At 39.0% G+C, this 17,758-nt stretch overlaps 1 protein-coding gene across 2 annotated transcripts in view; it reads left to right on the top strand.

Moving 5' to 3' along the window:
• The window catches only part of GRID2 (glutamate ionotropic receptor delta type subunit 2), a 724,654-nt gene that overhangs the window by 603,468 nt on the left and 103,428 nt on the right, over positions 1-17,758 (top strand). For both annotated transcript variants that reach the window (XM_068270973.1, XM_068270982.1), the window contains exon 12: positions 1,471-1,637. In XM_068270973.1, the coding sequence (XP_068127074.1) occupies positions 1,471-1,637 (167 nt within the window). The remainder of the gene's footprint in view (positions 1-1,470; positions 1,638-17,758) is intronic.

Genomic DNA, 17,758 nt, shown 5'->3' with positions numbered 1-17,758 from the left:
ATGGTACCCAGACACAAAAGAGAAGTGACAGGCTTGCTGAATCAGCCTGATTGGCTAAAGCCTCTGTCACTCACTTCTCTCCTCTTTGATTGGCTGCCTTGGTCTCCCCTTCTCTCTAATGGTCGCAAGGCTTCTAGGGTGCAGGGAGGGGGCCAAAGGCTATCTCCTGTCACTGTCCTTTGCCCCCTCCTCTAGTGGCATGTCCGCGACTCTCCCTTCTGCACTTCTGCCGCCCGCCGCATTCTCCCTCTTCCCCTCGCTGAACATTGGGGAAGGATAAAGGCGGCACACACGGACTCACCTAATAATGGTTCCATGCGCTGCAGTATCCTTCTATACTCTCTGCACTACCGTCAGCGGGTAGATGGGAACAGCAGTGCTTGGATCCATTAGTAGGTGAGTCTGTACCTGCTGCATTTATTTCTCCCTGCTGTGCACAGAATCAGTGCAGTGGAGGAGGGGGATGCGGGAGGGGGGGAGGAAGGATCAAGCCAGAGGACACAAGATGGCCCCTGCCAGCAACAGGAGTCTTCTAATTTACTATATAAAAATCACAGAAATCAAAACGTGGACATTACAATACATCTGTTATGTATGTAGAGCAAGTATTTATCTACCTACATATGTGGGGTTTTTTTTTTGGGGGGGGGGGGGGCATTTTATAGCTAATAGTTTCTCTTTAAAGACTGTTTTTGAATTAATCAGGTGTTGGGGAGTGGTGAATGTATAGTGGGAGGAAGTTTCATGCAGAGGAGAGAGATTTAATGAGAAATCCTGTATTGTATCCGTTACTTGGAAATTATCAATTCAGTGAATAAATGTTTACAAAGTTCTTCTTTGTTTGCTTTATTAAAGCATGTTTACATGTGGACATTTTATGACATACAAATGTTATTTATTTCAACTTTTTAACATGTATTACATGTAATTGATTTGCTTCATCATATTTTTGGTAATTAAAATGTTTCGAAAGAACAGTTATGTCCGATACATATCATGATATGTTGAGTTTTAGATCTACATATCCTCATTATAGACAATCATAAAACTGTAAAACAATGAATATGAAAAATATCATAAAACCATATAGAATGAAAAAAATGCTATCACATAACAGTCCTCCCTTCAGGTCTAATATAATGAGTCCTAGGATTTAAAAAACACGGAACACACTCTTGTGCATCAACTGCGTGCTCCAATATTCTGGTGGGCTTTGATCAAAACAGGTTGGCAGGTGATCCATTAGATTTGTAAAGCAGAGACATAGTTAACCAGCAACATTCTTCATATATAGTACAATTTTGTGAATAAAATCTCTATGCCATTGGAAGTAGGAATACAGTATTTCACACTTTGTGCACTGATGTCTTCTACTCATACTTTGCTATGTCAGAAATAAAGTCTCACTATGTGAAATATTAATAAGGTGAAGAAATTGATTGTAGCCTCACCTCTGTTGCCTTTTGACAGGTTAAACATGGAAATTATGCTTTTGTGTGGGACGCTGCGGTGCTGGAGTACGTGGCAATAAATGATCAAGACTGTTCCTTTTACACAGTAGCAAATGCAATAGCAGATAGAGGCTACGGCATAGCATTGCAACATGGCAGCCCTTACCGAGACATCTTTTCACAGAGGTAAGAGTTTTAAAAATATATTTAGAATGATGCAATAAATGAGAAGCACCACTTATGCTGTGCTTATACTTTTTGTTGTAGCAGCAAAAATCTGATAGTGATACTTTATTTCATACTGTTTCTTTCAGATCTATCAGTTTTATTCTACGTTTTTAACATTCCCTGCAATTGCCTATTGCCAAGTTGTTTATGCTATGAGCTGGCAAGCAGCAGTCCAATTAAAAGTTTGTCATTGTTCCCTAAAAATGTGTAAGCTTTTCTGACACTTCAGGGCAGATTGGTGTTGTTGCTTATGTCTGTTCTGTACTGTGAAACGCATGAAAGGACCGAAAGGTAGCTTCAGTAACATCAACTGCAATTTGCTAAACATGATTAAAAACAAGCTGTATATTTCTCAAGTAGAACAATCGTCTTCCGGAAGTCAGTAAAAATCTATTTTCAAAACTTTTTAGAGCAGACCTGAATCCACAGAATGATGATGGAAGAGTAAGGTTGCATTAGACACTACCTTAACTACTTTGGCCTCCTGGACGTACTAGCTACGCCCAGGAGGCCATGTGCGCTGCCGCGCGCCCCCGCGGCCGATCGCACGCGTGCACGCGCACTCCCGGCCCGCGGTTCGCTAGCCAGGCAATCAGTGAATCGGGCTATGGTGCCCGATCACTGATTGCTCTCCTCCCGAGAAAAACCGTCAGCTTCGCACGGAAGCTGAGGTTTTTCTGTTCCTATTTTCCCCGACGTCATTCTAAGTGTCCGTGTTATGCTTAGAGTGACGTCATTGTAAACAAACTCATCACTGCCATCATGTGGCCAAAAAGCTAACTGCATGAAAATGCAAAAAAAAATAAAAAATAGACCAATATGTACAAAAAAAATTGATTTGCATCCCACCCTCCCAAAAATACCCACATAAAATGTTTAATAATAATAAAAAAAAAACATTACAATTAAAAAAAAAAAACATGTAAATATTTACCTTAGGGCCCTTTTCCACCAGCGCGTTTGCGCTGGCTGAATCGCAAAGTCGCAAACCGCTAGCGATTTTACAATCGCTACGGTTTGCTTTTTAACATAGGAATCGCAGTAGGTCATTTCCACTACCGCGATTCGTTTTTTACCCGAACGCGAGGCGGAGCGATATTTGCCGCGATTTTGCTATGCAGCGCATAGCATAGCAAAATCGCGGCCGCAAACGTCGGGGAATCGCCGGTTTTGCGATTCAGCAATCGCTAGCGTTCAGCGTGAACGCTAGCGACTGCAGGTGGAAAAGGGCCCTAAGGGTCTAAAATTTTTAAATATCTATGTAAACATGAAATATTTCTATTTTTTTTTTATTATAAGCTTGTAAATAGTGATGGATGCAAAACGGAAAAAATGCACTTTTATTTCCAAGTAAAATATTGTCGCCATACATTGTGATAGAAAAAAAAAAAAAAAAAAAAAGAGGTGCTCTGCTTGCTATAACTGAATTGCTGTTGTTTATCCCCTGCTTATTGCCTGAAGAAGTGGGCTGTGCCCGTGAAACGCATTGCATCTTTGGGGTATTTTCAATAAATGTGTATATCTATATATTTACATTCCTTGGTGTCTGCTTTAACGGAGGCGAGTCCACCACTTCCTCCCAGCAATTTTTTAAAAATTTTATGTACTTTTATCCTTCTGGCGCCTCTGTTCACCTACCAATACATTGTGATAGGGACATAATTTAAACAGTGTAATAACCGGGAGAAATGGGCACATACAATACGTGAGTTTTAATTGTGGAGGCATGTATTATTTTAAAACTATAATGGCCAAAAACTGAGAAATAATGCATTTTTTCCGTTTTTTTCCTTATTCTTTCTGTTAAAATGCATTTACAGTAAAGTGGCTCTTAGCAAAATGTACCCCCCAAAGAAAGCCTAATTGGTGGCGGAAAAATCAAGATATAGATCAGTTCATTGTGATAAGTAGTGATAAAGTTATAGGCTGATCAATGGGAGGTGAACATTGCTCAAGTGAAAACGACTGAAGGCTGAAGTGGTTAATGACCATTAGAGATGGTTTGAATTGCCAATTTAGGCTTTTGACAGAATTTTATCAGTATTTCATATTTCTGGGTTAAATCTGATTAGATCAAAATTCCATTTGCATTAAAGTGGACCTGAAGTCTTGCACAGGACAGAAGGGAAACATAGAGAAATGCACCCTGTATGTTAGAGAGTTTAGCCTGTCTAATTCCCCCTCATCTGTGACAAATCACCACCGTAATTTGATCTCTCAGTTGTGTCAGCTCAGGAATCTCCTCTGCGGAGAAGCTAATTTGTAAACATAGGATATCAACAATATGTCTGCTTCCATGAAAGCAGGAAGTAGACACACTGCAGATTTATTGTGGGATTTGTATCAGCTTTAACAAAGTAAGTTTTTTTTTTCTTTAAAGTTTATTATTATACCATTGTGTATCTTTTTGAGCAGAGAGGGAGTTCTAAGTTCAGGTGCGCTGTAAAGTCAAAGCTCACAAAGTTGCTATGATCACAATATAACCTTGTAATGTAGTGTTTGTAAAAAGTAAAAGTTAATGTTTGGGCAGGTAATTTTTCTTTAAAGCACGGCATAGATGGAGGGGGAGGAGGGAATTGGGACTTTTCTGTTTATGAGCATATGTTGTTAGGGCCAGGGAATGCCTTATGGTGGAATCGGGATGCTTAATTTTAAAAAAAGACTCCCAGATATTTGATAGTTTGAAGTAAAAAAAAATCAGAAGGAAGAGGACCCCATGCTGCATTTTTTAAACTATCGCTTTAAATTTTAAAATGTTAACAAAGAGATTTCAGATAAAAAAGTAGATGAAAGCATGGAGATGCTTATGGTCTAAAACTACTGAAATCCCATCCCTTGCTAGGTTTATGAATGTGTTTTCTGACAAAACTTTGAAGGACCACTATCGCAAAAATCATTAACGTTTAAAGGACTTACGAGGCGAAGATGGTAAAAAAAGTTAAATACCTATTCAGTTTTATGACCCTTAGGGGATGCCATCCAGATCCCCCCTTCCATTCTGCCGCGCTTGTAAAGCAATACCCAGGCTCGTGGGGTTCCCGACCCGATCCCTCGGGTCATCCTCAGCTGCCCCAGATGAAGATGTCCGTCAGGTCTGGCCGCGGCTGCGCAGTTCTCACAGCCGCAAGTGCGGCTGCACAGCTCTAAGTCCTCCTCCAGCTCCGACTTCATTACCGGCAGTCTCGCGTACATAAAACTGAATAGGTATTTACATTTTTTTTTACCATCTTTGCCTTGTGAGTCCTTTAGATACATGTAAACACATTCAAATACAAAGTACATTTCTTCCAGAGTAAAATTAGCCATAAATTACTTTTCCCCCATGTTGCTGTCACTTACAGTAGGTAACAGAAATCTGACAGAACCGACAGGTTTTGGACAAGCCCATCTCCTCATGGGGGATTCTCGAAGTTTTCGTTATTTTTAAATGCACTTAGTGAATGGCAGTTGCTGAGTCCAACTACCAAAAAAGTGTACGGTGAGCAGGGAGGCTAGCCAGCATCTTTGTACAAATGCTTTTCAGAGAGTGTCTTTATAAAAAATAAAGATCATGCTGAGAATCCCCTATGAAGAGATGGAGTAGCCCAAAACCTGTCGGTAATGTCCGATTTCTACTTCTTACTGTAAGTGACAGAAACGTAGGAGAAAAGTAATTTATGGCTCATTTTACTCTGGAAGAAATGTACTTCTTATTTGTATGCATTTACATGTATTTTACATTTTACATTTTTTGCGATACTGGTCCTTTAAGGACCCTTGCACACCTGAAATGCACTGTGATCACAATTTTCACCCACGCACTTCCATTTTGTGATCAGCAGGCACAATTGCGTTTCCCAACATGGAAAAAAAGCCACAAGACGTTTTTTTCAAAAGGAGATCGCATTGCAAAACACATGCACTATTATTATTATTATTATTTATATAGCGCCGACATATTACGCAGCGCTGTACAGTGTATATATATATATATTGTCTTGTCACTAACTGTCTCTTAAAGGAGCTCACAGTCTAATCCCTACCATTGCCATATGTCTATATTATGTAGTGTAAGTACTGTAGTCTAGGGCCAATTTTTTTTTTTTTAGGGGGAGCCAGTTAACTTATCTGTATGTTTTTGGAATGTGGGAGGAAACCGGAGTGCCCGGAGGAAACCCACGCAGACACGGAGAGAACATACAAACTCTTTGCAGATAGTGCCCTGGCTGGGATTCGAACCAGGGACCCAGCGCTGCAAGGCGAGAGAGCTAACCACTACGCCACCGTGCTGCCCACTAGCACCACAATTGCTATGCGATTTGCCAAATTTAACCAAATTGTAAATGCAGGCAAACTGCAGCATGCACTATATTTACAATTGAGTTAAAAATCACTATGTACAGGACAACGTGATTACTATGTTAAGTATGGTGCCCTTGCAATCAGCAAAATGCATGTGCTTCAAAAATTGGATCAAGCACTTGAAGTGTGGAAGGGCCCTTACTTACATTTTCATGATAACAAGGGGTTTATCAGAATGCTCAAGTCATCATTACTCAGAGAGATTGTCTACTCTACCTTGCAGTAATACACTAAATGTACTAAACATGGGTGCTGGCAAAGAGAAAAAAAAATCATTCTTATTGGAGGACACTATAGTGACAGTAAAAGTCACTCAGAACGCACATAAATGTTACTGGTATATATGCAAGTGACGTAGCCCGTATTGCACACATAGCGTAATTTCCATTATGTAGGTAACACGCACATTGCAAGTATATGTCACTTGCGTAAATTCCGTTAAAACTGCCATCAGTGGCACATGCACATTTTTGCCAAAGTCATTTTCGCATCAAAAATGCTTTTTTCGATTTTGAGAACATTTTTGCAAAACTAGCTTGTATTTTCACAATTGTGCGATTTTCATGAAAATACAAAAAAATCTATTCCATGATAATTCACAATATTTTTACCACAAACATTGTATTGCAAAAACTCTATACTTTTAATGTGAATATTCATGAAAAGTGCAAAAATACGAAAAACAAAACTTTTTTTTTTTTATGGCATTTTCGGTTGAAAACCTAAATTAACCACTTCAGGATTCGGCGTACGCTTAACTACGCCCCTGAATCCTGAAGTGGATTGCATGGAAACGGCCGCTCGTATGAGCGGCCGTTCCATGTCAGTTCACGGAGGGTGTCTCCGTGAACACCCTGCGAGCCGCCGATCGTGGCTCGCAGGGTAAATGTAAACACACGGGGAACATCTTCCCCGGTGTTTACATGTATACGGCGCTGCTGCGCAGCAGCGCCGTGGCGGAGATCGGCGATCCCCGACCTCTGATTGGCCGGGGACCGCCGGCACCTGATAGGCTGAAGCCTATCCCATCAGGCGCAGGACGGAATTCCGTCCTGCGCCGCTCACAGGGGGAGGTAGAGGGAGGGAAGGGGAAGGCGGCCAGGAAGCGCTGCGGAGGGGGGCTTTGAAGAGAGCCCCCCCCCGCAAGCGCAAGCAGCCGGCGGCGATCAGACCCCCCCAGCAGGACATCCCCCTAGTGGGGAAAAAAGGGGGGAAGTCTGATCGGCCTGGCTGCTAGCTGATCGGTGCTGCGGGCTGGAGAGCCCACACAGCACCGATCAGCAAAACCACCCGGTATCCGGAAGTGGTTAAAGTTAATTTCACAAAATTTAATGCAAAAAGAATATTGTCATTTTCGCTCTATTACTATGCACAATACACTTTTTCTAGCTTTTAGTGATTATATAGCCCATTATGAGATAGGCTTGCTTATGTACAGTCCCAATCCTATTTAAGGCCACACACCAGACAAATAAAAGATCTGATTTTGCACCAATTCGATAAATATAATCGGTTGTCCTGAAAAATTGAATGTTTTTTTGTTTTCAGTCGAGAAATCCAATGGAGTTTCTATTTTTTTTTTTACTTTTTTGAGATTGGACATGTTGGAAAATTCAGACCAATCTTAACCAGAATTGTATGGTGTGTGAAATTGTATTCAACCAGAAAAAATTCTATGTAACTATTCAGTACATTTTTATATCCATTTTTCTAGCCAACCAATTTTTTCGGAGTTTACAATCTTTTATGCTGAAATTGCTGCAATCTCGAAAATATGTGTGTGGTACCTCAACAATTCTGATCAAAACTTCCAATCAATTGGAAAATTGGATCGGAATGCACAAATTAAATCAAAATAAAATAAAAAAAATGTATGGTGCGTAGCCACCTTTAGATTTAGCCTGTGATACTTTTTCTTTAGCTTGTTCTGTTGAATTCATGCAAATATAAAGGTGGCCACACACCGAATATACAAAAAATTTGACATCCTACCACACACCATTCAATTTTCATAAAAAATTATCAGAAAAAAAGTCACCACTCCTGATCAATTTTATCAAATAAAAATGGGAAATCCAGATTTCTTTCTCAAATAAAAAAAAAAGCTTTCAATGTTTTTGGAAATCTGATTAGTTTTATTGAATTGCCATAAAATCGAATCATCTTATTGTATCATGTTTCGCCACCTTAAGCTATTGCAGTGTTTACAAATTGTAAATGGTAGTGTCAGTCTACTATAATTTCCTGATCTGTGATAAGTTTGTTAAAAGAAAAAGAGACATTGGGAGATGTGACGTTATTCATTTCTGCTTTGTGCTACTACTGTAATTATACCTGCAGTGGCATGGAAGTTAGGGGTGTTTTGCACACCAAACAGCACCAACATACTGATGCCATGGTTGCAAAAGAAATGAAATTTGAATGTGCTGTTGGCAATCTTAGAAATGTCAAACACTTAGCCCAGAGGGACAAGCCCTATTGGCATGAACTACAAGTGATAACTCATTTTTATGGGTTAAAATAACACGTATGGGGGGGGGGGGGTCTATAAGTATGACACACCCCAGGTGGTGTCCCGTCAGTGCTTGAAGACCCTATACATACTGTGGAGGTCCTTGCTTATCCCCCAGTGACCATATTAATCCAAAGGGCACTGGTGTAGCTATCCCACAGTGGGGTCTATAGGACACCCCCAGAAACAGTTCAGGTGAAAATGTGGAATCTTAGAAATGAACTGCAGAGCTGAAATGAAACAGTAAATACTGTATTATATCTTTATAAAATGAAGCACACACAAATTACAGTTTCTATTTACATAGTTAGAATTGCAGTTTAAGATCTATTATTTGTACAGGACATTTTAAAATGCTGTATTGTATTCTACTTTTCACAATGACACGCTCACTCCGTAAAGCAGTTCAAGGAGTAAAATGTACTAATAGCAGCCAATGAAAATCAATCTTGTTCTACTCTGTATTCAATTAAGTGTATTCAGGCTGGAGTCTGTGTGTTAAGTCACTGTGGTTTGTTCTATTTGCATTGTTTATCGAATACGCTTGCCAAGTTTGTTTAACAATGTTTCAGTATTTTTATATACCGTAGCATGCATTTATTTTTGCAGGCAACAGGTGCAGGAGCAACAGTTTTCCATGAAAATCCAGGATTAGTTGCATATAAATATATACATTGAAATTCCTATTTTAATTGTGTACAGTAGAATATAAGAATTATAGAGCATACACATGCACAGTAGCCATCATCTCCAGAGATCAGGACTCCATCTCTCAGGTGTCATTCTGTTGCTATAGAGGGGGGAGAATGGATAGCGGCATGGTGCATAATGGAGAGGCACCGAGCCGGCAGGATGAGTAGGAATAAAATGTGGTGGGCATGTACTCAGTCGAGACTATCCACCAATCCGGATCTCTCACTATCGCATTAGGGGGCATCCAGCAAGATCCATCTAGCTTGTGTGCAACACTTTAGTGTGCAAGTATATTTTTATATTTAGGTTTATATAATAGCTATCCCTTCAGTTTAGATTCACACATTGGAAAGGATTTTGTTAGCATACATTTAAATGTGCCACATTGTTTTGGGTTCAATATATTGTTGATAGTAGAATATTTGTACAGTTACTGATATTCTACTGTTGCCAGTAATTAATAGTAGGATATCAGTAATGTTACTGATATTCTACTAGTAGCCTATCTTTTTCAATTCTTACACTTATCTACCTCCCAATCTATGGCTAACATTAACCTACCCCACAGCTATGCCTAATACTAATCTACCCCTTACCTATTCCTCGCAATAACACCACCGCTATTCAGTACCACTAACTGGACTCACTACTGATATCCCTACAGAAAATTACATTGATCGGAGTACAGCTACACAATAGCCAAATCCCACTGCCGCTACCGACACAGTCACCAATACTATCCAGTTCAGCTGCATAGTAACTGATCTCCAGCACTATGGCCACTAACTGCCACTTTCAATGCCTCTAGCACCCAAATTACCCACTGTAGCTGCTAATTATAACAATTAACATTGGTGCCTATGTTGGTTCCCAGTTTCTGGGCGACTGAGGACTTGCATAGCACTAATCAATCTTATAGCATTTTTTAAAAGTGGAATTTTACTTTTAACACCACAAACAATTGAAATGTTATATTCCATTTTAAATTATTTTTCCATGTAAGTATTTAGTCAGATATGATTTTCTAAAATTGTGCGGACGTTTGAAGTTCACTTGTTTGCCATTTGGATTACGATTTGGAGAAATAAGTTACTCTATTTCTGCATATGTTGGTTACTATGAAGAAAATTGTTACATTCCCAGTCACAATTCCCCGCTTTTTTGGAGCAAGAATTTATCTCTGTGGTGATGGACATGTAAGAGGATGTCAGGGAACATATATTTCTGTTTCAGAACCTGGAGTGATTGTACCACATCCTCTCACTCAAATTGCATTCTATAAATGTTGCTGGTATCCTTGGAAATTTTAGTCCTGGATAGCAGCCAGGGCAGGAGCTTCCAAAGGGCCAAACTGTGCAATTGCCTAGGGCCCAAAGCTCAAAAGTCAGGTACTGTAGTAGTCACAAACTTACTGTCGGTACATTATGGGAATGTATAGGACCCCATGTTCATTTTTGTTCAAGGCCCCATTTTACCTAAAACCGTCCCTGATGGCAGCCTACACCAGTTCCTTTTAACCTTCCTAAATGCCTTCTTAATGACATATCTGCTCTAGTATCTTAATATTTATCTAACAATGCACTCACTGCAAGTAACACCGTAATTTAATGTTGTAAGTCCACAAGGTTTATAAGACTCAAGCTGATGCTTAGACTTCACTTTTACTTGGTAGAGTAGAAAGGAAAAACCTTTGTCTTAAGCCTTTAACCCTTAAAGTAAATAGGTTCTCTACTGTATTTATTTTATTCATTATATCAATGTCATAAATGCTAGGAAGACCACAGTGCAGCTATGTCCGCATGTACCTCAGCACAGCTATTGATTTAAGCAATGCTTGGTTTTATCCACGTGTCCAAGCTGCCAAATCCCACTGTCTGTCAATAAGGCCACCTATCAATGTAATGTACCAGTAGTGATAAGTAAGAAGGGACTCCAGATGTGACTCTGCAGCTTATCGCCTGGTTTGCTTCCTAACTGCCACAAGTATAAATTTATGAGAACAAAGTATATTTATTTTACTAAATAGTTCTTTACTTGTGCATGCAAGCTAATGTCAGAGCAAGTTAAAGATGAAAACACATCTAGACATGGAATGGTAGCATGAGTTAAAGATCTGCCAACCTTTATTCTAGTCTGAGTTTTTTAGGTGGGCAGAATAATCTATCAAACCATTATACAGATTATTTGACTCGATGTTAACTTATCACAGCTGTCATATCTGAATATTTGTTCATCTTCATTTTACTGTAAAGAACCCAGTGTCATAAGATTCCAAGATCAGTGCAGTTTACAAAAAAAAATATCAACATGAAACAATGATCATGACATATGCCATATATTATTTTCATTTGACGGATTAGAGAACATTACTTCCAGTGCTTCTATAATTAACATTTTTGTCATGCATTCACATACTGTTATAAATAGATGCATTACTAACTAAAGACATGCGTGACATCTATTTCCCATTGGTACAGTAAGTCAACAGCATAAATAAGAACACTTACAATTAATTTGGTAGAAAGACATTATTATTCTACGTCATGTTCAGTTATAGTATGTTTCAATGTAGAAATCTGATCCATTTTCTGTGCATTCAAGCAATAGCATGTGGTAGTGGAGTTATTATCCCAGAGATTTTAAACAGGTGAATCATTTATTACACTGGGTGAGCCTCTCCATCCCCTTGTGTACTGGACGGTAGCAGATTGATTGTGTGGTCTACCTGAGCCTCATATATTCTCTGCTCAGCACAGTATATATCATAGGTTAATATTCAACAATCCCTGACACAGCATCAGTTTGAACTCTTATAGACATAAAACTCATACATATGAAACAGTTAGACCTTCGTGCTTTTCAAAAATGCATTAGAGAGGTTTTCCACTTCAACATCTCTGTGGCTGCAAGGAACCCATTACTGAATCATGATGACTGCATGACATTTGATGATGTCAGGTTGGGCTGGGACTAAAATAAATTGTATAGGTTTCCCACATCTCTGTTATTATGTAAATAGGCAGTAAATGTTTTGACCATTACTTATGTAATATACACCTGAATGCTGAGCAAGCAAAATAATTTGTGTTAATCCGCAAAGAGTCTTCACAAACACACTACAGAAAACATTACAGGAGCACTGATCAGTAGTTATCCTGTATGTATTTATATAAATGCTGTTAGGCAACCAATGTTTGAAACCTTTACTTGAATCACAACAGGCTTATTAAATCCGTGCTTGCGAGGTTTTAGTTACATGCACAGGGTTTCTTAACTTAATTTTACTATTAGTGTGTAATGAGGAGAAGGGATTGCTTTTGCCTTTTTTATTGCTGCCCTGTATCCTTATCTTTGAAAATGTCCATCACTTCCTACCCCAACAGGAAGTAGAGAATAATCTTCGGGAGTGACAAAGAAAGCAACATATATAACTGTTTTTTTCTTTCTACAAGAGCAGAGGAGTTAGAATCACCAGATACCATTGTATTGTTGATCCTCATCCCCTGTTGCCTGGGCTCTCAGTTTTCACATGAAAGCATATAGATCCATGGATAATCCAGAGACAAGGAATGAGGGAAAATATCTATAATGGGGACAAAAACAGCAATGAAAAACAAATGTCTAACCACTTTCAATGCTATCAAAACTGTAAACTAAGAAGAACATTCTGGATTTGGGATTCATTAACTATCAGTAATGCAGGATCAGGAAAAGAGACTAATTTAAAAACTAGCAGACAAGGTGGAGCTCAATCGGCAAAGAAGATGTATTAAATGGTCAGTGGTTATGGTCATGGTCAAACTATATCACAAAGGAAGCAATTGTTTTTTTTTATGATTGCAGTTATTATTATTATTATTAATTTATAAAGTGCCAACATATTCCTTGGCGGAGGCACTGTACAAAGTAAGAAACAAAAATGGGGTACATAATAATACAGACAATTATATACATCAAATATGGACACTGGTGCAAAATACAGAATTGGTGATTATAATGACAAATGTAACATGATGACTAAAATGTATAACAAAGTAAAAGATACAAAAATGATCAACACAATCCAAGGCTTAAAAGTGTGAGAGAGCCCTGCCCATACGAGCTTACAATGCAAGACCACTTATAAATGCAAATGATCCCTAGCAGTATGTTAATATTTAAATCAATTGACACACACAAGCACACACATACACTCACATTAACCAGCAAAAACACACACAAACAAGCAAAAACACATACACACAACACAAATGTTCATATACAGGGTGAGCAAGACCTTCTTTCTGTTAAAATATTAGCAATATTTGTATTGTGTGGGTTGGTACAAGTCTCACTTTTATATCATAATTTCATATGTTCAGCAAAGACCCCACAGCTACCTAGCTGGTGTATTTAGTGCCTTTTTAATCATATGTATGCACTTAATACGTTGGGATAATTGATTTTTATACAAATACTTAGCATGAGCTGTTCTGGCCAAGCTACACTCTGCATGGGCTCCATCCATGCACCTGCTTTTACTGAAGATAATGCAAAGGTTTAAAAGGCTGTAAAGCGTTTTGCATATTAAAATGAACATTCAAATGAATTCCTGTTGTGGGCCTGGAATTTTCTTCTATAAATATATCAACATTTATGAAGGCAATTCTGGATAATGGGAAATAACAGCTCTTTGTGTTTCGCCTTAGGTTTCTGTTGGAATACTCACAATGTGAATCATATATATGCAACCAAAAATCAAGCTTCACTTGTGACATTGTTTAAAATAGACTGGGCCTGCTGCTTTTACTGATAAGTACAAGGAATTTTCTAGCTGCTAATGATATTACAGGATCTCCTGCTGAGTCAGTGTTATTCAGGCTTTAGTGTAAAGACAATTTACAGTTTCATATGAGGAATATGGCGAGCCTCAAAGACAAATGATCACTGCCAGGCATAACATTTAGCACTAACAGGACTCTTGTGGGATATAACTCACTTAGTACACAAATAAAACTGTGGCTATAAGTGGAACGAGAAACACATTTAAATCTTGATTTGTGGTGGGAAAGTTGGTGTAAAGTCTAATTAGATCTCACAGTTCTTGATATTGGCGAAGCCTTGCCTAAATCATTAGCATTGCATGGTCTTAGTTTACAAATTGTAATTGCATTATTTGGTTCCCTGACAAATTTTCTGTACTTTGTCAGATAATGCTTTGTTTACCCCTTTGACATTACTTAAATTGTGTGAAATCAGACGCAGAGGGAGTAGACATCCTTCTACTAAAAAATGAGAAACTACAGAACATTTTATTATGTATAGAAGTGCCAAATTCCACTTCATCATGTCATGAACCTTATATGGGTATATATGGTATATATCAACATGGTTGATTTGGCTTCTGGTAAGATGAGTATTAATATACTATACTATTTTGGGTTTGCTACATTTTTCTTATCTGTGTTCCAATGCCAATCCCTAAGGTAGATCCCATTTCTGATGCCTAATCCACTACAGTGTTAAACCCTTTCTGAATGTCTAAAGCTTAAAGCAAATCTGTGAGAAAAAAAAATGCTCACCTAAGTAGTGGGAAGTCTCTAGGTAGTCCATATGCTTCCCAAATATGCCTGTTACCCAGGACCCTCTTGTTCTCTGTGTCCCCGCTCCTGTCCAAGTTTGAGCTTCTTCATCTTTGGCATACATGAGTATGGTCAGCACATGCCCAACAGAACAAAGGTGGGGTGGTGCACAGTGGACAAAGTTTAGCTTTTGCTGCTTTGTTCTACTGGGAATGGGCTAACCAAGCTTTGTACAATGCCCAGTACAATGAAGGTCGTACTTGGACGGAGCATGGCCATGAGAGTGTATCCAGCAAGCTATTGTTGGATATGCTTAGAGGAACCCAGCAATGAAATGGTGGGAATCAGGAGGATCTGAGAAGCCTCTAAATTATTTAGAGGCTTCCCTCTCCTGAGGTTTCTTATTTGTTTTCTTCAGTTTAGGTTTGTTTTACTCATAATCTTTTACCATTTTCAGTGTTTTAACCTTACTTTATCTACCCCTCCCCTCATACCCATCATGCTATCTGCATCCTGATACCTAATGTTAAGTTCTCACTCAACTGTAATGCTTTTATAATGTCTAATCCTAACCTACTGAGCCTAAAAATGAAAGCTGATTTCCAGCAACCATACCCCTAACACTAACCCTTCTAGTATGTAACTAACTTTAACTAGGAGCTTTAACCAGTATGTCCTTCAGTTTCACTGTCTCAAGACCGTGGCCAATTTTCAACCTGCTCACTGAAAACTTTGCCAATAACTTTATTATGAGGGGGCCTAATCTAAGCAGCCTATACTGGTAAATGTTGGTGGTTGTCTTAATTGTGTTGTCACCTGTAACTGATGCACTGTACAACGCTCTCCATCTTCCAACACTTCCGCTCTTACAACCGGAAGTTCAGCTTGAAGGCAGAAGTGACCTACCCCATGGTCTTCTCTTTTCCCACTCTAGCCAAAATATTTCTATTTTAGTTTTACATAATGGTACACTTCAACAATAGTATCAGTGGCAGAAATGAGGATGTTATGTTAGGCAAATGGCAAATGGAGGAGTTAGTAACAGACTGGGAAGGAGAAATTCAACGGTACTTTTAAAATGAATTATCTGGAGCATTCACAGTCAATACTTGGCATACAAATAGTGGGAGATAAGTTTATCAGTACTGTGTGACACCACTGGTAGCCAGTAGTACTTATTACTGACTATTAACAGAAAGTTAGCTGCTGCAAAAATAGAAAACTACCACAGCAATAACAACCATTATCCAATTTACTCTTTATAATTTAGCTTATAAATATTATGCGAGCATTGGGTCATAGTACTATTAATAGGGAAAATCAGAAAAGACATATCAACTAGCCAGCGAAGCTTACAAAGTAAAATAACAGTCTTGTGAAATTGAAACCATGAACTGTACAGTAACAAATATATTACTATCACTACCACTTAACTATACATGAATGGCCATGTAGTTTTTCATCCATAGTACAATGCACTGCAACTATTTTATTTATAAATCAGTGTCAACGTTGATAGCATTTCTCATATATCATGTAAATCTACATAGCAAAGCAGAAATAGAAAAATCAAGTTAAGCATGCAGTGTAAGGAAGGGAACAGTTTAATAATTAAGAAAACAGCTGAATAAGTCATGTTCATTCAGACGAAGATGCCTTAACATATTTGCTCAGTTTAGCATCTATATTTAATGAATAGCTATTAATATATACTGCTGCTGCTGCTGCTGCTGCTGCTGCTGCTGCTGTTGCTGTTGCTGTTGCTGTTGCTGCTGCTACTGCTACTACTACTACTACTGATGCTGCTACTATTACTACTACTGCTGTTGCTAGAAATAAAAATTCAATTTCTAAGAATGCAAGATGATACATTCATTAGAATAGGAAAATAGTTTTGTCACATGTAACATATAGAAAGGGCAAAACATGGGCCCTTATACAATTCACTTTTTCTTCTAAGTTTTCTCCTAGGTGATATTTTACATGTGGTTAATAAAATGCCTTTTAAGCCACCAGTGAGCAAGGAAATGCTCAAAATACTCATAATAACTTTGACAGTACTTCTTTGCCTACTTGTTGGTACTTCTTCAATTGAGAGAGATGATACATACAGAAAATGGAAAATGATCCCATTGGAGAAAACTTAGGAGAATAGTGAATTGAATAAGGGCAAATCATGCAAAATCAACCAATGTTTTGAAGATTACTGTAAAGTATGGGTACATAATGAAAGAAAATTACTTGCATGTAAAGTTCCTATTTCAGTGTGTGTGTTCTTATTGCTACTGAAATTTCACCTCATGCCTTGTTAGTATGGATTTCAAAATGTGATGGTCACCTAAGCAAGAATTTGGATACATTTCCAAATGTGGACACCTGATCCAGTGACAACTGTCAGGGTGCAGATTCCTTTTTTTATTGGGAAATGTCCTCCAGCTTCTTGCATTGCATCACAGACAGCCCCATTTCTAGGGGCAGGCCGAGTGAGGCTCCACCTGGGTCGCTGTGATGGAGGGGTTGCAGTGATGGAGAGGGTAGCCACGACTGCACTAAGACTCAGGGAGGGGGACTCGACTTCTCCCTCCCTCTCCCCGGGGCCCCCCTCCATACTACCCCCTCTTTGCAGAGTATGAAAAACTCACCTCCCTTCGCGCTCCAAGTGCTGATCACTTGCCGCTGATCTCCCCAGTCTACATAGTTGCTTACTCTCTCTACTTTCTAATTAGTAGGAAGTAGAGAGTGTATAAAAGGCTATGCAGACAGAGGAGACAAGTGGCAAGTGATCGGTAATTGGAGCAGGAAGGGAGGTGAGTTGCTCATACGAGTCCTTCGCTGTGATTACTCTGTCAAGAGGTGGGAGCGTGGAGGGTGGGAGAAGTCAGCCCCCCCCCCTGTGGCTGAGTCCCAGTGTGGTTGCATATCCCCCCTCCATCACCTATACTGGGGGGGGCACTTATAACTAGCTAACCTAT

This window comes from Hyperolius riggenbachi, chromosome 1 (assembly GCF_040937935.1).
Source record: "Hyperolius riggenbachi isolate aHypRig1 chromosome 1, aHypRig1.pri, whole genome shotgun sequence".
NCBI lineage: Eukaryota > Metazoa > Chordata > Amphibia > Anura > Hyperoliidae > Hyperolius > Hyperolius riggenbachi.
The sequence above is the reverse complement of the archived record's forward strand: the minus strand, read 5'-3'. Positions and strand labels throughout refer to the sequence as shown.